This window comes from Hydra viridissima, unplaced genomic scaffold (assembly GCF_058129835.1).
Source record: "Hydra viridissima isolate aposymbiotic clone 2 unplaced genomic scaffold, HvirCarnegie_v1 scaffold_8, whole genome shotgun sequence".
Classification (NCBI taxonomy): Eukaryota; Metazoa; Cnidaria; class Hydrozoa; order Anthoathecata; family Hydridae; genus Hydra; species Hydra viridissima.
The window spans coordinates 4761784-4781791 of NW_028324307.1; the positions used below are offsets into that span (position 1 = coordinate 4761784).

Here is a 20008-nt window from a genome sequence, read left to right on the forward strand (position 1 = left end):
CCCAAAGCTTCAGCATTTCCTTAGAAATCTTCTTTAGTGTGTCAGCTCATTCTTTGAAATAATTGTTCAGTCCCAAAAGCCTACTGAGAATTTCTGCTTAAAGGCATTCTACTTAATATCTCATGAATGTTCCCTTTCATATCTGGGACAGCATTTTGTAGTTGTTTTTAAACTGTGCATCCATTTTTTTTTTAGCAGATTCTACTGCTGATTTCAATCACTTACTACCAAGAGGCATAATATAATTTGTTATATAATATGCAAGTGCTGGAGGTTTTTACATGACCATAAGAAAGAAACACCGAAAAACTAAAAGAAAAAAAAGACAAAGTTGATCGGAGGCAACATCAGGAAAATTAATGTTTTTAAAAGATATGGCATCCCATTGTGTCCCAAAGATGCTCTATTGGGTTCATACCTGGACTGGAAGCTGGCCACTCCAAAACTTGATTATTAAATTTAATTAAATATTGAGTAACAATATGTGCCGTATGCGGTCTAGCATTATCCTGCATAAGAAGGAATCCATTTCCAATATACATTTCAAAAGATACCACAAAAGGTTATTAAATTTCTGTATGTTTTTTTAAGAAGTCAAATTTCCACCATCAACAATAAAAAGCTCTGTGGGAGCTGTGAAAGATATTCTGCCTCATACCATGAGGGAGCCACCTCCATTTAAAGTGGTTTCTTGAATGTTACAAGTAAAATATCTTTCACTTGGTCTTCTGTACATTCTTGGGTGGTAATGAGAACTTACAAGACAAAACCTTGACTCATCTGTAAATAAGACCTGTCCCCAATCATGCATTTCCCAAATCTTATGCCTCCTTGCAAAAGCCAGTCTTTTTCTTTAGTGGTTTACAGACAAGCTGGTGCCTTTTCATAGATTTTAAGCGCAAAGTCTTCTTCTTACAGTATCTTGACTAACAGTAGTTCCATGAACCTCAGCAAGTTGTATTTGGAGACTTCTTGCAGTAGTGAACTTTTTTCTCAGTGCTCGACACATTTAAAATTAGTCTTCCACAGCATTGGTAGCTTGTGGTCTGCTTGGCCAAGTTGTCTAACATGATCATTGGTCTCTACAAACCTTTGCAGAACCCTACCGACTGTTGTATGAGACACTCCAAATCTTCTACCAAGTTGTTAGTCACAATTTGTTAATCCTTCATTTCACAAAGCAAAAATTGCAACATGTCACAATTTAAATTTTATAGTATAATTTGAGACTTACTGTTGTTACTAACAGTTAAAATTAATATTGGTATTTGATTTAAGCAACTTGCATTTTGAGAACCAGTCACTTCACAATGAATCAAAAGACATTTATACTCACTTTCAAATTGATGAGCTCTTGGTTTTTTATTAGGCGACCATGAATAGCACTAAGAAAAATTTGATGGTGTTGAGAAAATTTATATGCTAAAACATATTTCAATATTGGTTAATTGTTAATAACATTTTCTTCATAAATTGACCTCAAAGAATTGAGACTATTTATCATGTTTAGAAAACCCTTTTTTTTTTCTGTTGTATACATAAATTGTCTATCTGGTAAATCTTTAATGTTTTTCAGATACCTAATTATTTAATCAATTTGTAAAAATATTTTCTCTTTGTTCCAATTTTGTATGCTACACTTTAATGTTTTTGCTAGTAAAATCCGTCTATTTAAAATATCGAATGTATCACTAATACCTGTAACAAAAGTTTCAATTGGTTCACTAATCTTAAAATTTTAAGGGTAGTTTGTTTGTCTTAAATACTTTAATAATAAATAATTTGCAACATAAAAAAACTGAAAACCTGAGCTACAATTTTCACTTTAATTTTTTCCATTGTCTAGTCAATGTGTCAATTTCAAATTTTTGTAGCAATGATCTGCTAATTTCTGTAAGTATGACCACTCTAAACAACTTCCATCAGTGTCATAGATTGCTGGTCTACTTGCTAATGTATTTCATATGAGCTTTACCATGTATGGAGGATCAGGTAAAATGTATATTTGATATAGGATGAGGAAACCAATTTTTCATATTTTCAATAGAAATATTGGTTCTTAAAAAATTTCCCATACTAACATTTGAAACAGTTCCATCAAATGTAAGCAATATAACCTCTGCACCAATTTCATGAATAAATTGTAGTCAAGGTTTAACAGTATTAGCTTTTTCACAACCACCTAAACCATTACATAAAAAATATGCAACAGTAAGTTACCAGCGTCCATTCACACAGTTTACCATGAAAATTAGAGCTTCTTTTGCTTCGGGTAAACTATTATTTTTAAAGAAGCACCAAAATCAATATAACCAGAAAATTTATGGCCTTTCCATTCAATTTTTCTTATAATGGGTATCTCATCTAACATTAATGAGCACATAACACATTGATCAATTTTCTGAGCGTCTTTTACTTTGCTATGAAGAGCAACTAAAACTTCTTTACTAAATCTGGGGAAACAGTCAACTTTTTCATACCATATTTGTATAGTTCATGGATGAGGAAGAGCATTGTTAAATGTTTTCCTTGCATAAATATATGCTTTAACAGAATAAAAACTTAATCTTAAGGTAAAGTTCCTTAATTCTGGTGGGTAATGCTTTTTAACTATTCTTTGTAAAATCCAACAAAAAATGTTTTGTAGACTCAGATATTGTGTCAATAATCCTTTTTATTAGATGGATTGCTGAAGAATTTTAGTTGTCTTCTATTTAACAGCAAGCTTACTTACGATAGTTTTAAAAACTATTATAACATATATCATTTTCATCAAAATCACCAATATACTGTTTACCATTGGTTGTAGGATTGATTTGACATTTTTCAACATCAATATCTCTTCAAGTATATAGGTATTATATGTTGCAAAAAAGTAAACTTAAAACTTTTAAATCAATATAGGCCATTGTAAAAGTAGAAGTTGCATTAGATTTACTGCATTGAACTATTGATGATATTATTGTCAACATTAATGATATAATTGTCAACATTATTGTTTCTAAAAGTATATAGGTATTATATGCTACAAAAAGTAAACTCAAACATTTTAAATCAATTTATGATATTATAAAAGTAGTATTTATATTACTGTAAGATAAACTTACTGTATTGAATCATTGGTGATGTTATTTGAAATAATATTTTGTCTGTTTTTGGGTGGTTTTCTAGGGTTACTTATTTTTCTTAAATATATTGGAAAATCAAATATAGAAGGGATTACATCATTTTTAAATTTCTTTTGTGAACTTTAAGGACTTCCTTCATAGCAGTTACTAGTGAAATGTTTACCACAAAGTTTATACTGTTCACTAGGGGTAAAACCATCCCTGTGAAAAACTTGTATCCATTTCCTCCTTAATTCCAGATCTTTTAGAAAACTACCAACAAAACAAAGTATTTAATAAATATATTAAAATAATAAACTATTTATTTTCGAAATATAAGGTATGATATTAGTTAAGAACAATTTGTGGCTATTTGTACCCATGAAAAGTAACCCCTTTAGTATAATTTTGAGTGCAATTATATGCAGTACAAGATACAGCCATTTTTGTTGTATACCTATATTCTATTCAAAATTTAAGTTTAAACAAAATAATATACATAACAAATATTAAAACTTGCTAAAAAGTGTTAAATACATCAAGTTATTTTTGTCCTAAACCAATATTATAAAATATTAAATCCCCAATTGTGATGTCATGTGCTAAAAGATGTTGGCTTCAAAATTGTGTTGATGTAATTTACAGTAAGGCGTGTCTATCAATTTGTATGGTCAAAGGGTCAAATAGTAGATATATTATCTACTGTATAAACAATTTAAAACCAACACATACTTTTATTTTAGAAATGAGGTTTAATTACACCAAAAACATGCTACTTATGAAAAGCTGCTTTAATTAATAATTTCAAAGTTAAGTAAGGAAAATGGATTAAAACCTAAAAAAGGCATAACAATAAACATCATCTTTGTAATTGATAAATCAGGAAATACATGATATTTTTCAAAATAAATATCATTTTTAAAGGGGATGAATAAGATGTTATTTTTACAGGGGATGAGAAAAACTGCCCAAATCCCCTAAAGAGTTGATTTTTCCAACAATAAAACCAATTTATTCTCTTTATAAATGAGTCTGTTTATTAGTCTTAAAAACATGCAATTGAAGTTTTTGAAGTAATCAACTTTTCAACCTAAATCTAATACATTTGACTAATGAAAGAAAGTTGAATTTCAAATGTTGTTTTGTTACAGGAATTTGGGGTAACTGGAATGGATGGTCAAACTGTAGTTCATTATGTGGCAGAGGTTACATGCTTAGAACAAGGAATTGTAGCAGTTCACAAATTTGTCTGGGAAACAACACTGAATATCAAGAGTGTAACAGCAGCATTTGTGAAGATGTGGATTATACTTTGAATTTTTTTACATTTATCACACGGGTTTTAAATACTATTGTTGAAAGCAAGAGTTTAAAATCTGGATATAATCGTATGTTTTTTTGATTTAAGTATTTTTTTTATCACACAACAATGATTTAAAATGATTTAATAAAGTCATTTTGGATTAAAGTGATGAATTTCTAGCTAATAGAATGTCATAACTTTTACTTTGTTATTATTTTACTATTCACAAACTTTGGTAAGAAATGCTTTTAATTGTGAAGTATTTAACCTTAAAAATACCAATAATAAAGTCTAAACAAGAACAAAGTTTAAATAGCTTTGTTTTTGCTTTAAATTTAGTTAAATATATTATTGGTACCTACTGTTCTTACTGTGCTAGAGACTGCTAAGTTTGGAATCTAGTTACTTGATTAAAAACTTTTCTCTATATATTTTTATAGTAGCTGATTATTAAAAATTTTCCAACTCCTACATCAACAAGTGTAGATAGACTCTTTAACTGTCATTTGCTTTATATATAATTGATGGAAGCCACGTGAAAATATCAACAATCTATCTTTTAAGACATTATTAAAGTTATTTTACTGTTTGTTTTTTTTCATAATGTGAGCATAAATAAAGAAAAATTTTTATTTAATAAAACTTATTTAGATTATTATTCTTTATTAAGAAATATTTCTGAAAAACAATAATGATTATTGTTAGAATTGCTCTGTCAGACAGTTTATATAGTATAAATCTTGCTGATTTCCATAAACTTCTAGAAGACTCCAGATAGTTCTAAAAAGTTCCAGAGATTTTTAAAAACATCCAGAGCATCCCAGATAATTCCCTAAAATTCTAGGAGGTTCAAGAAGGTTTTAGGAGTATGCAGAAACCCATATTTATACTGCTAGCAACAATTATTTATATAATAATTTAGACTAGTTGTGTGGGACCTTTTTTAAAAACATAAATGAAAAAAATTATGTTTTCATTATCTTGCAAAAGTTCATCAATTTATGACACAAAAAATGAATCATTTAAGAAAAAGTTAAAAAGTCATTGCCCTAATATATATATATATAAATATATATATATATATATATATATATATATATATATATATATATATATATATATATATATATATATATATATATATATATATATATATATATGTATGTATGTATGTATGTATGTATGTATGTATGTATGTATGTATGTATGTATGTATATATATATATATATGTATATATATATGTATATATATAGACATAGACTTAGACACACACACATATACAGAAAAAAGAGCTGACTTTCTTGTTATGATGAGCACAAAAAAATTCTTTCTCTTAACAGTTGAGTCTGTTTATTGATCCTTAAAAACATGTCATTGTTGAAGTTTTTGAAGTAATCAACTTTTCAACCTAATTGTACTACTTATGGCAAATGCAAGAACTTTGAGTTTGAAATATTGTTCTTTTACAGGAACTTGGGGTAACTGGAAAGAATGGTCAAACTGTAGTTCATTATGTGGCAGAGGTTTAACATTTAGAGTAAGAGTATGCAACAGTTCACTAATTTGTCTGGGAAACAGCACTGAAGAGCAAGAGTGTAACAGCAGCATTTGTGAAGGTGTGGATTATGATTTGAATTTTTTTACATTTATCACTAGGGTCTTAGCTCAGATACAATAGTTGACACCAAGAGTTTAAAATCTAGAGATATCCATAACATTTTTTTTTATATGTATTTTTTTTTTTAATGCAAAAAAAATACAGCAAAAAATTGCCCGTTTATGAAATGGCATAGCTTTTACTTTTTCAATGGCTTTACTATTCACAAATAGTGAAGCCCTTGAATTAAATTTATATATATATACACTGGCGAGCAAAAAAAAGTGAACAGTGACTGCTTACGCATAAAATGAAAGAGCTCTGGTCAGAAACTCATACAAGCTTGTTTATTTTTGTTCGTACTATCAAAGAATTTACGTTTATCTTTCAAAGAAAGATGAAATTAAATTTCAACATGACAATGCTCCTTGCCATACGTCTAAACAAGTTAAAAAATGGCTCAAGGATAACAATATCTTCCTTTTTGAAAATTGGCCTGCCCAAAGTCCAGACCTTAATCCCATTGAAAATTTGTGGGACTATATGGATAAAGAGGTCCATAAAAATAATATTTCATCTTTGGATGATCTTTGGGCAGCCATAAAATAAGTTTGGGTTACGATACCTGACCGTTTGATAGCAAATTTAATTGAGTCGATGCCGCGTCGATTAAATGAAGTGATGAAAAATGGTGGTGGCCACACAAAATATTAATTTTTTTTTTCAAAATGAGTCGTATATATGTGTATGTATATGTATTTAATATAAGCGATATGTTATATTTTATGTATTATATTTTTAATTGATTAATAATACATAATTTACTGAAAAATTGTACTGTTCACTTTTTTTTGCTCGCCAGTGTATATATATATATATATATATATATATATATATATATATATATATATATATATATATATATATATATATATATATATATATATATATATATATATATATATATATATATATTAGGGTGGCCCTTATATGATGATAAAAAATTAAATAAGAGCAATGTTAAGTCTGACCATTTTAAATGGTTCCATTTCATACAAAAAAATTATGTGTAAAGTTTCATAAAAAAATATTAATATTTAGAGGTGGCTCAACGCCGTCAAAGTTTTCTCATATACGAATTTTTGATGTCTGTGACAGAATTCAGCACATTTTGCCATCAGTTTCATACAGAAAATTAATTCTAACTACTAAAAACAGTTCTTAATTACAGAGACAAACACAGAAACAATAGAATACACAAAGTTACACATCTTCACTTAGTTGAACTAGTTAATTGTGAAGTAAGGTGGATTTTTTCACATTCGGAAAGTTTGCCCGGTTCTGTTCGATAACCTGCAGAGCATATTGCAGCTGTTCTTCGCTCTTAAATCCGCCAGACTTTGTTGCATCTTGGATCAAGGCAACTCCTCGTTCTGCATGGTCGTTTGTTACTGCCTGGGATTTCACGATTGCCTCTGCAACCTTGAAGTCATCTCTCCTGTTCCATGATTCAGGATCTTCGGCCAGGAATCCATCTGGCATGCCCAGAATAGAAAACAGGTTTCTGCTTCTTTTTGAGACAAAATCAGGAAGCGTCTTTTGTTGTACTGTCGCCAAGTCCACCACGACACGTTTCAAAGGTACTTCTTCTCCTTCCTGTTCTAATGATCTTTTAACAATTTCGCGTTTCGTAGTGAAATCCACTTCTGGATCGAAGAGGCTGAAAAGGATCAAATCTTCTGACAGGTACCAAAGATGGCCCGCAAGCTTGCGTGATGTTGCAGCACCAATATCTTGATCAGGGTAAGCCTGGAGTTGTTGAATAAGTTGTAGATCATTCCTAGCGGCTTTGTAAGCCAGAGGCGCCAAAAACCAGAACGTGATATAAACCTTTGCAAGAAATATGTTCACACGTAGGAGGCCACGAGACTCTCGCAAGGTCAGCTTAAACTGTGATCGAAACAGCCAAACCTTTATACTGTAAATGGCTTTCGCCATCCATCGAGCTTGATGCATTGACCCAGGCGCTCGAAAATTCTTCCAATCTGTAGGCTTTCTTCCTAAAAAGATGAGCATCAGTTTGAGCAGCTCGCGATAGTCATCTCGTGGCTGATGATCTTGCAGCTGCTGTTCACAGAAAACAATGATTACATGTTTGACTTCGGAGAGCTCAGCTGAGGCAACATCATCCGAAAAGGCATCTTCATAACTTTCCTGGTCAAAGGATGACCACTGTGCTTGAAATCATTTGAAAACGAGTATTTCCGGAGCTTTACTGGGTCCCATACAGACACAAAAAGCAGCAGCCAATACCAGTTCCATGATGTGATGTCGACAACCAAAGTGCAGTAGAGGCCGCCCTAGTAGCTGTTCGAGAAGAACGCAAGCGCCAGACAGCCGACCGGTGTTGGAAGAGGTTGTATCGAAACACATACCATGGACAAAGTTTTCCAGCTCCCATTTTCGGATAGCATTATAGACTACTTTGGCCTCGTCTTGTCCAGTGCCTAAAAAGTAATTTATAGTAGTCTTTATTAAAGTTTGTCTGACATGATTTCACATTCACATTTCATAATAATAAATGATTTCGAAATTTATAAAAACATTTAACTAAAATAAAAGTAGGCATATATATTATACCATTATATATTATACCATTATGTATTACCTGCAGGAATCTTTGGAATATCCAAAAGCTTTGTCTTCCCCATTGTTGTGACAAGAATGGGCAACCTATCCACCTTCTCTGTTCCAGTCAGATCTTGCATCAGCTTGCCATCCCAGTGTACTGTAAGAGCAGTATTTGGCTTGAAATGTTGAATGATTCCGGAGGCAATTTGCTGTCGGTGTTTCCGACGGAGTCATTGGATGGTTGATCTATTCAAAGCGAGTGATTCAGCGTCTTGTCCAAGAGCCCTCGAAGCCTCAACGATGACCATCATAGCAGCCCTGTCGCTCATTTTATTTCTATCAAGCATAGATGCCACCTGTGGTGAAACAACACTTTGGCGTCCTCGCTTTCGTGATGAAGAAGAAGGAGTAACAGTACTTGTGCTTAGAACTGGATCCTCATCTTCAGGTTCAGACTGACTTTCTTCTGAATCAGCGCTGCTGCTCTCCAACACAGCTTTATCTAGCAAGGTGTTTTTATCAAGTTGAGATCGATGTACTCTCTTTTGCAATATCTGCTTTCTCTCATTCTGCTTTTTTTGTTGTTGAAGCAGAACCTTATCGATTCCGCCCATGCAGCCAGGTCGTCCCTTTTTTCTTTGAGATTCCAGAAAGACCTTATCTTCTTGATTCTCAATTAGCTCCATGGCGTCAGCATGTGCAATGTCGAACAGTTCTTCTATTGCGGCTGAAAATGCGGTTTCATTTGTTTGTTGAGTCTCGGTCTTGCGGCTCTTGTTTTTCTTTAGACTTTTCCACTCGAAGAATAATTGCTCAAGCTTTTTGATGGAATCTTGATGATGCCTGGTTGGAATTTTAGCTCGAAACCAGAAATCTTCAACTTTCTCAATGGCGTGGGTTGCAGCCTTTCGAATATCCTCTTTCAAAACATTGTGGAGATGTAGAAAGTGACCAAGAACCTGCTTCCCTGATGGCAATTTACTACCTTCAATTCTTTCAGCAGGGCTAACAAGATAAATTTGTGAACGCAATGCCATCTGAAAATGCCAAACAGATTTATACTAATCATCATAATATTATAACATAATATTAAACTATGCAATTTTTGGCATAAACAAATTACAAAATTACACATGCCATTGACATGCCATGCAATAATACAAAACGAAATCTACAGTCATACAGACTCCCTCATATAATTATATATATAACATAATATATTTTATAATTAAATTGACATACTAACCTTTGCTGATTGCTAATATCTGTGATTATTGATAACTATTAAATAGAAATTTTATTTTGATTAATTAACAAACAACAGTAGAAGAAGAAATTTATAATACAAGATGGCTACAAAGAACTAGCACAAGATTTATTTAAATATTATATAAGATGCCCAATAGGTGCTAATATTAAATTATATTACGTGTTTAGTTTTGTTTACTGAAAAAAATGACTGAAGAAAATTATGAATTAATAAAATTACTGAGGAAAATTATAAATTATTTATTTAGATATATTGAAGAACATTTTTTTATGCGTTATTACCTTTATATTTATTATAATTTTATATTTAATTATTTTTTAGATTAGTACATTATTGAAACATGATATCTAGTTCAAATTATTGATTGAAATATATTTATTCATTTAATATTCAAAATCATTTATTGAAAAGAACCTGAAATTTTTTTTCGCCGATTTTGGTATTCTCACAAAACTAAAGCTTAGTTGAGCCACCTCTAAATATTGCTCAATCCTGCTCATATTTGGCCTGAATTATTTTTTTATATATTGGAACTCATCTGAGGGGTCAGACAATGATATTTTAAAACTTCAAAAATAAGGGCCACCCTAATATATATATATATATATATATATATATATATATATATATATATATATATATATATATATATATATATGATGTTACATAAGATAGTATATAGATATGAGATATATGGGTATAAGATGCTTTTAATTGTAGAAGTATTAAATCTTAAACTTAAAAATTCCAGTAATAATGTTTAAATAAGAACAGTAAAAGTTTGAACAACTTTGTTTTTATTTTAAATTTAGTTAAATATATTGTTTGTATATTTGAATATTAGCCTTACTGTGCACTAAATTTTTAGGTTTTGAGTCTTGTTTCTTGGTTAAAAACTTCTCTATATATTTTTGTATCAGTTAATAATTAAATATTTTTCTGAAATTCAAATGATTTTATAAGAATTTTTTGCATATTGGCTGTTGTCAAATGAGATTTGTTTAAGCCTATAACATCATTTTGTAAAGTCAAAACTGACAAAAAATGAGATTTGTTTATTTGTTTAAATTTAAGATAACCATGGCTAAACATGAGCTAAAAGTAAATATTCTATCATTTCTAAAATCCAAACAGACGCATTTTCTGATAGTGAGTGAACTTTTTTGGTTTTGGTAATGGTTTCCTCAGAAATTTTGTTCAATCATTTTTAGGCTAATATTAGGCTGGCATTTTCAGGCAAATTTTTGTTCAATCAAATCATTTGTTTTTAGGCTGTAATTTAGGGTCACTTTGTACCCAAAACTTTTTTATATTTAATTTTTAGTGACTAATTTCTCTTTTAGTTACTCCTGCAACAATAAATGTAGAAAGACTTAAACTGTCATTTGCATAATAAAAGATTGATGGAACCAACATTTAATTTGAAAACATCAATAATATATCTTTTAAAACATGAACGTTTTTTTCCTATTATTGTCATTGTTACTTTTTCTTACTGTGAACATAAATGAAGAAAAGTTAATTTTTTATTTATTAAAGAAAAGCAAGTTATTTATTTGTTACTTGTAAATACTTTTTTATAGTGAAATTTTTAGTTCCATAAGCTTTAAGTTTTATGTTTTCATAGTAATATGGGGTAACTGGAATGAATGGTCAGCTTGCAATTCTTCATGTAGCAGTGGATATATGAACAGAACAAGAGTTTGCAACAATACATCACCTTGTATAGGGAATAAGGTTGATTTTCAAAAATGTAATGACAGCAAGAGTTGTAAAGGTAGATTTCTAAAGGTTTAGATAGTGATACATTCTATGTTATGTATAAATGATTAATACTTTTATCAAATTTATTCTGTTTGCAGAATACTCCTGTTTTATTACAGGTATTTGGGATCATTGGAGTAAATGGTCAGCTTGCAATTCTTTATGTGACAGCAACATGATAGTTAGAACAAAAACATGCAACTCTAGTCTGTGTCCAGTTAATGTCACTGAGGTTGATTGCATCTGCCCTAAGAACTGCACATGTAAAACCATAACTATTTATTTAAGTAGCATGTAGTTTATCCTTATACTTTTTGGTATGGTGTAAATGTTATATAAAAATAAAAAGACTTTTTAGAAATGTTTGAATCAAGCTGACTGGATTTTTTAAAGCTTTGCATACCCTTAAACTAATACAATTGTATCACACTTGTATTAGTTTATGGGTATGCAAATATGGGTATGTAATAGTGAAACATTATGCATAAAATGGTTGTTTAAACAACCATTTTATGCATAATGTTTCACTATTACAAGTGTGATGATATCCAAAATTTAAGATCGTTCACAAATAGCTGTTGAGAAAAACGTTAGTTGTAGGGGCAATAAAATGTTTTCTGAGAACTATTTTTGTCTTTAATAATTTAATCCAGTTTAATGTAGATGTTTGGAGCAGTTGGAGTAATTGGTCAGTTTGTAATTCTTCATGCGGCAGTGGCTCTATGTTTAGAACACGCCTGTGTACAGTTATCTATGGATGCATTAGTAATGTATCCAATTGTCAAGGAGTTGGAATTGAAGAGAATACCTGCATTAGCAATCTCATGTGTCAAGGTGCATTAATAAAAGAAATTGTATTGTAGTTTTGATAAATTTTTATTTTAGATTAGAAATTGAATTTTTTTGTATTGTTTTTTTTTTAGTATTTCTGAAGCTTTTGGAAAAATAAAGAAAACATATACTGTTAATTCAGTTGTAGGGTTTAATGTGTTTTTTTTTTTGTTTCTTTTTTTTGTTTTTGTTTTTTTTTTGTTTTTTTTTCAGAGAGATTGGTTTTCTTTACAATGCATTGATATTAAAAAACAAACTATTTATGTTTTAATGTTTTTAATTTTTTCGTGTCTTATTTAGTGTTGTTATTAACCTCAATTAAATCAACTAAAAGTTGATCAGTTGAAATTTGAAATTCAACTTTCAAAAATCAGTCGACTTTGAAAAATCGAATAGTCAATTTAAGCGACTGTGGGTTTCCTTCTAATCAACTAAAAATTCGCTTTAGTCGAGTAATCATCCTAACATTCTTATTTCTATTTTTTCACTTGATTTAATTTTATAAATCTTAAATATTTTTATGATGCTGACCAGAGGTCTCTATAATAATTATTTTTAAAGAATGAGCCATGCATAAGAATATCATTTATAGCGGTTTTTTAAATCAACCAAAATATCTGAACATTGAACCTAATTTGTTGTATTAAATTAACTTAACTCTTAGCTTACTGTATGTATCACCACTTCATTAATATATTTCCTTTGTCTCATTATAATAACCAATTGATGCTTTCTTAAATAAAATGTTAAGTAATGTGCTAAGTTACTCAATTGAGAATGCGAAAAGGTTTTTTAAATCTACCAACCTTAAAATAAGTTTAGCCGCCCCATCTGCCCCCGCCTTTCTATGCCACTGCTTTATATTAATTAAATTTTTTGTTAATTGTTTGTTTTAATTGTTGATTTTTTCGACAGTTGAATAATTTCAAAGTTGTAACACCACTAGTCTTATTAAACTTTACAAAGAGGTACTTTTCAATCAAAAAGTATTTTAAGGAATAATGATTGATCTAAAATGTTTTTCGAATGACTTTTAGGGAATTCAAATCTACAATCAAACTCCAAACTCATCTACAACTCATCAACTCAACTCCAACTCATTAAAATCCAAATCTATGATCAAACCAAATGTCTTAAAGCTATGATTATGTTCCATAACTGAATATAAAATGTTGGCCATTAAACTTAATCTTTTTTTCCTTTTTTTTAAAGCGGAATGGAGTTTGTGGGCACCTTGTAGTGTAACTTGTGGTTCGGGCATTAAGTCTAGAGCACTTCTCACAGTTGCAAGAAATTCTTCAACCTCAATACAAACTGAGGGTTGTAACATTCCAAAATGTCCAGGTAATAAAGTTGTAATTAAGTTGTGTTACAATGAAGCTATCAGTTCATATTTAACAAGTAGAGTTACAAAGAACTCTTCTTTGTTTGGTCAAATTTAAAAATGTAAAGTTTGCTTGAATCAATTTATGTTTGAATCATTTTAACAACGATTCAAGGATAAAATGACTATTAAAAGTGAACACGCAATGATATGGCAAAGTTACAAAAATGTCTTTTAACAGGAAAACGATATATAAACGAAGTAGAGTTATAAATAACTGATCTTCAAAGCATTTTTTAATAAGCAAGTTTAATTTTTAAGTTGATGGTATGTGGGATGCATGGCAAAGTTTTACCTCCTGTTCGCAATCTTGTGGAAACGGCATAAAAGTGCGTAATCGAAGCTGTGATGAGCCATATCCTAGTAATGGTGGACAAGATTGTTTTGGTATAAGTGAAGACTACCAAAGTTGTGAAGCAGGTCAGGTTTTTATTTGCTGCTTGAACGATTTATTGTAATTTGCTTGAAGATGCTTTCAAAGATTTAAAAATATGTTTTTTTTTGTTTTTTTTTTTATTATTCAGAAAAACAAAAAAGGACAATCTAATTAAACTGAAGATAAGTATTTTTTACTAAAGTCTTTGAAGCATTGTCTATTTTTTTAACAATATAACAATAGTTATATGAAAAAAATTATAAAAAAAAGTTATAAAAAATAATTATAAAAAATAATTATATGAAAAAAAAAAAAGTAAGTAAAAGTGATTAGATAAAGAACAACAATTATGCGTTACAAGTAAGGAATGAGTGCAATTGATAAAAGTCTAAAATTTTCACCAAGAAATTTATATATTTTTACTAATGCCATCTGGAGTTTGATTGCTTTAATCGTAAATGATCAATCCATCACTTTATATGCAGAGATGAGTGTTTGGCTGCTTGACTGCTTCCTTTTATCAAAAATTTATCATCAAGGCCATATATATATGTGATTTACTCAGATCTTATGAGCTTGCACTATGCTCAAGGTATATTGAATTTCGTGTTTGAGAATTTAACAGTCTAAAAAGATGACCTTGCAAAACTAAAGCTATTAAACATTTACGGACTACATTCAAACCTAAGTTCTTCAGAAAAGCGAACTTGCTAAAGGTTGAAGCTGTTGTAAAATGGTGCAATTAAAAAACTGCTCGCCTATTTATTACAGTCAAATAACTAATGGTTGGCGCTGGCGATTTAATTGCTTCGACGTAAAATATTTTCGTTTTACTTAAGAACAAGTGCAAATTGCAACGGTGTTTTATTTTTTGTTGACTAGGGGGTTTTTCTCATTTGAATTAATTTCTAGGGGATTGTTACATGAACTGCTACTTTACATATGGTTTGTTTCTTCAAGAATAAATGATTTAATTAAACCCATATTTAGTCAAAAATCGTTTTAAAAGAGGCAGTATTATTTAAACAAGATTTACAATAACCTGCAATAGCTTAATTTTTTTTTTCTATGTAGGTTTTTACATTATATTTCGATATAAACTATCTTTTGTTTTTCATTTTAGTGCATGGAGGGTGGTCAGAGTGGTCACCTTGGCTTTCTTGCAATAAACCATGCAACGGAGGAGTTCTTGTAAGATTTCGTAATTGCACAAATCCAAAACCTCTCTTCGGTGGAAAGTTATGTGAGGGGGAAAAAAGTGAAGAACAACCATGCAACATTCAAAAATGCATAAGTAAAGATTCCTCTTTTTTTTTTTTTTTTTTTTTTCTTTTGAAGCAAAATATTGTTATATTTACGTTCTGCGAAATGCAACTCTGATGTAAGCGATTGCTACTTTCGCAATTTAGGAGTACCTTTAAATTTGCAAACGTATCTTATTGAGGAAGATTATGTTGAACGATACAGCGTACTAAACAGTGAACCTTCCTTGGCTTTAAAAGCAAAAATCACAGCTGCGGTAAAAAGACTTTCTCTTCGTTTTTTACACCATGGAATGATCAACGAAATCAAATTTTTGATTTAAAATGCTTTGCAAATTTTTAGATAAAAAAACTTTACGAAAAGTTTAATGTTAATATCACTTTTGACGTTGCAATCCACTCTTTTCGGTAAGTCGAAAGGTTCTATAAACTTTGGTGAAATTTTCTTTTGAAGTTTTTGCATATTTCAGTTTGGCTGATATTTTTCGTTTCATAGAAATGAAACGTATTTTCACAAAAACGATGAACAGAAAAAGACGTGAGTTTTCTAATTCTTTGGCATAAGTTTTAGAAGCTGAACATGTTAAACGATAATTTTTTCGTTTGAAGAATTTTCTTGGGTTTCAAAAAACATGTATCAAGTTTCGCGTATTTAAAATATAAGCTTTAATTATGTTAAATCAAGTACGCTTCAAACTTTGTTTTATGTAAATAGAATTACAAAAATAACAGTACATTACGTACATACATACATAGATACATACATACATACATACATACATACATACATACATACATACATACATACATACATACATACATACATACATACATACATACATACATACATCCATCCATCCATCCATCCATCCATCCATCCATCCATTTAGTATTTCTGATATTCAAAAGGTTCTATATGATACTGTAAATGGTTAATAAATCAGAAGAACAAAAGATCACTTTTATATTATGTGACGATAGTGTATGAGACATTTTGTTATTGAATTGTTGAAACCCTTGTTGCTTGTTTTAACTTTTTTTTTTTTTTTTTTTTTTTTTTTTTTAGTTAGTAGTATAAAGTGAGTTTTAAAAAACGAAGAATATTTTTTTTACTGCACTTCTCAAATTATTGTTTCATGGATTTAATCAGTTTGAAAAATAAGCGGCTCACAAGGTCCGGATCGTTATTTAAAGCGCGTAATGGTGTTTCTTTTCTCTCTCTCTCTTTTTTTTTTTTTTCCAAAATTTGAACTTGTTTTAAAAAGAAAAACTTTTTTACGGCTATTAATTAGCAAAATATAAAAAATATCCATCAATGTATACATATAAAAAGCTGCAACTCGGCAAAATAGGCATAAAACATGCAGTTACAAGAACGTTAATTGCTTTAGAAAATTTTAATATTTGAACTTGAAATTTTATAGCATAAAGGTAAATGGTTAGTCGAGGGCCCCTAATGAATTTTTTCAAAAATACTTCATCAAAATGAAATAAAAAATATGTCATGTATATATATGACATATTTCATACGATTGAGAATCTTGAGTTTTTTTTATCTGTTAGCAGGTAAATAAAACAGAGAAGAGATTATTGAAACAAAAGACTAAGATTTTTGGGGAAAAAATTTTTAATTGAACTCTTTAAAATTGTTAATTTTCTAATGACGAAGATATGAAAAGTCAAAGTTTTTCAAAAAAATGACAACTGGATTTTTTTAGAAAACCAAGTTATGAAAAAACAAAAACTTTTTTCAAAAAGCAAAATGCGAAATCCTTTAATAAGCCCGACTTTTCGAAAGGCGGAATTTTTAAAAATTGTTTTTCAAAAAAACGACTCCTTGCCTTTTGAAAAAATTTTATCTTTTTTTTTAGATAACGACATTTTAGACTTTTGAAAAAGTTTAACTTTTTGAAAGTCCAAACAAAAAAAATTCCATTTTTTTAAAAACTCAGTCGAAATTAGGAAAAAGTCGAGCTGCGTTGTTTTGTCTATGATAGAAACATTCAGTATAGCTACCTCTGATAATTCACATAAAATTCCTATTACACCTGAAGACCTTATGCAAAACAAGATTGTATGATTTATTATAAGGATGATGAGCAAAAAATTATAAGTAATCCTTTACAATCACAGCACACATTAACACCTGAATCAGTAAGACCATATACAAAAGCTCTACCTTTTTTAAAAACTAATAAAGACAGAAAAAGTGGGAAATCTAAGATTCTTATTGACACCCCAAAAAGAGAAGAAATAAAAAAATCTAATCTTTTACGCAAAGCAAGAGTTGAAACGTTATGAGGAATTTAAAAGCAAGAAACTTCCAAAATAAGATCAAAACCTTGAGAGCCAAACTAAAACTAAAAATACCTTAATATATGTTGAGTTCTCTTAACTTTTAATTATTTTGGTTTTTTACACAGTTTTTTTTCAATGACCAAACAAATTATGCTGATGCAGGCAACATTTTGTTGTATCTACGCTGCACTTAACAACATATTTATTGCTCAAAATGCTATTTAATTCGACAGCTCTTTTGCGAGGCTCTTATTTTGATTTTCTAACCAAAGATCTGTTTTGATGTTCTGTAGTTATCTTTGGCCTGCCTGAACGATGTTTTCAAGTGGAATAATTATTAAAAATATCTATTCATTTTTAGTCAAAAGTCAAAAAGTCATGGCGAAAAAACATGAGAAATTTAGCTGTTTATAAACTTTTGCACGCTACTGTATATGATCATTTCCTATGTGTGGCAATAGCCACACGAATAAAATTTAGATAAATTATCTTTGATTCAAGGCATTACGTATAATTTTTTGCTCATCATCCTTATAACAAATCATACAATCTTGTTTTTGCATAACTATGTCTTCAGGTGTAATACGAATTCAATGTGAATTATCAGAGGTAGCTATGCTGAATGTTTCTATCAGAGGACAGTTAGTTACTTCAGCACTTTGAAAGTTATCATAGCAGGAAGAAAGCCGTGAAAAAGGATGTATTTCAGATTTGGAAAAACCTGCAACAACCTGCTTCCTGTGGCTTTGATGATTATTCATTAAGAGTAAAACAGGATCCTCTTCCGTTTTTTATATTTCATCATATTTTTTTATATGTTCTAAAACCTTAAAAAACAATGGCCTTGTCATCCTGCCACTTGTTGGACTATTTGCAGAACCAATACAACCAGGTGGTCCTCCTTTTATCATGGTGTCATGAAACCGTGCTCTTGGAAATATGAAGGCTGGTGTAATGAAACTTCCTATGGCATTTCCTATACCACACATAGTAATTATCTGTCCATGTTTAGCAGACACACACTGTCCTACTTGTTTTGTTCCGCGTGATGCTATAACATGGGGTGCTTGTACTACTGTCATAATTCTGGTTTTCTCGATATTATAAATTCTATCAGGAGCGAAATGTTTTTTTTAAACTTTTTCATAGTTATCAAAAAACTGATTTAGATTGTGGTGATTAAAACTTGTTGAGCGAGACAAACTTGTATTCTCAGGTTTTCTAAGTGAAAATTCTTGGTGACGTTTCATGAAGCCCTTCAACCATTCTATACAAGCTTATTTGTTTTTCATCCATTTATTAGGATATTTGCAAAGTTTCATAGCATATGAAATGCTAATTCTTTTGCTTGTTTATATGTCAAGTCATAATTCATTTTAGAGCTTTTTAATAGATTGTCTGTAAACATTTTTTATTTATAAATCATTTTTATTATTAAATAATCAGAATTATTTTTATTACTAAATAATCAGAATTCAGTCCGTATTAATCCAGCAATAAAGTGGGAGAGGTTTAAACAACTCAAAAGTATTTTATTTAAAACTGCCCCAGCAGCATTTTAATTAATAAACAATGATTTTTTCTAAACAAAGTTATCTCAACTACTGACATTTTCTGCTATAACGTAAATGTTATGAAATATCCTATCTTATAAATAACCAATAACTGGTTAGAACCGTGGTCAGGAAAATCTTATGTTTAAATACAAAAATCCTTCAAAGTTTAAATACAAAAACGCTTCAAAAATTGAATTTTTTCAAAGCTGCCCCCGTTCTAAACTCCCCCCCCCCCCCCCTCTCTCTAAAACTAAATTAATTATTTTAGTTATCGAAATTTGTAAAGATCGCAGAACGCCGTTTTTTTGCATTAAAAATGTAGGTTTTACATAATTTTTAGGATATATTCACAAATATCGTAAAAAATTGATAGAATAAAATAATATTGTTAAAAATCTAAAAAGTAGCCTTTTTTTATTTGAAAAATCTATAAAAACAATGAAACCTTTATGGAAATATGATCACACCTGGTTTTTATCTTTTACAACAATCCACAGTGAGAGGAATCTTGAAAAACCCGACCAGGTAGAAAAAATAGGGGAACTACATAAAGGTTTTTAAAGGAATTTAACATTAGATTTACACCATTCAATATGGTAGATCAGAAACGACGGTATCTTTTTAAAAA

The 20008-nt window shown here is 29.8% G+C and overlaps 1 protein-coding gene and 1 pseudogene across 2 annotated transcripts in view; one reads left to right on the forward strand and one right to left on the reverse strand.

Moving 5' to 3' along the window:
- The window catches only part of LOC145186731 (uncharacterized), a 99025-nt gene that overhangs the window by 17664 nt on the left and 61353 nt on the right, over positions 1-20008 (forward strand). The window contains exons 6-16 of the mRNA XM_090094547.1: positions 4259-4495; positions 5881-6027; positions 11537-11686; positions 11793-11936; positions 12337-12507; positions 13717-13848; positions 14150-14308; positions 15388-15558; positions 15674-15783; positions 15870-15934; positions 17581-17812. Of these exons, the coding sequence (XP_089950673.1) occupies positions 4259-4495; positions 5881-6027; positions 11537-11686; positions 11793-11936; positions 12337-12507; positions 13717-13848; positions 14150-14308; positions 15388-15558; positions 15674-15783; positions 15870-15934; positions 17581-17812 (1718 nt within the window). The remainder of the gene's footprint in view (positions 1-4258; positions 4496-5880; positions 6028-11536; positions 11687-11792; positions 11937-12336; positions 12508-13716; positions 13849-14149; positions 14309-15387; positions 15559-15673; positions 15784-15869; positions 15935-17580; positions 17813-20008) is intronic.
- On the reverse strand, positions 6991-10035 carry LOC149884688 (uncharacterized; annotated as a pseudogene). The gene is made up of 3 exons (XR_016454760.1): positions 9886-10035; positions 8677-9676; positions 6991-8515 (listed from the first exon to the last, which is right to left on the reverse strand). The product of XR_016454760.1 is annotated as an uncharacterized LOC149884688 (transcript).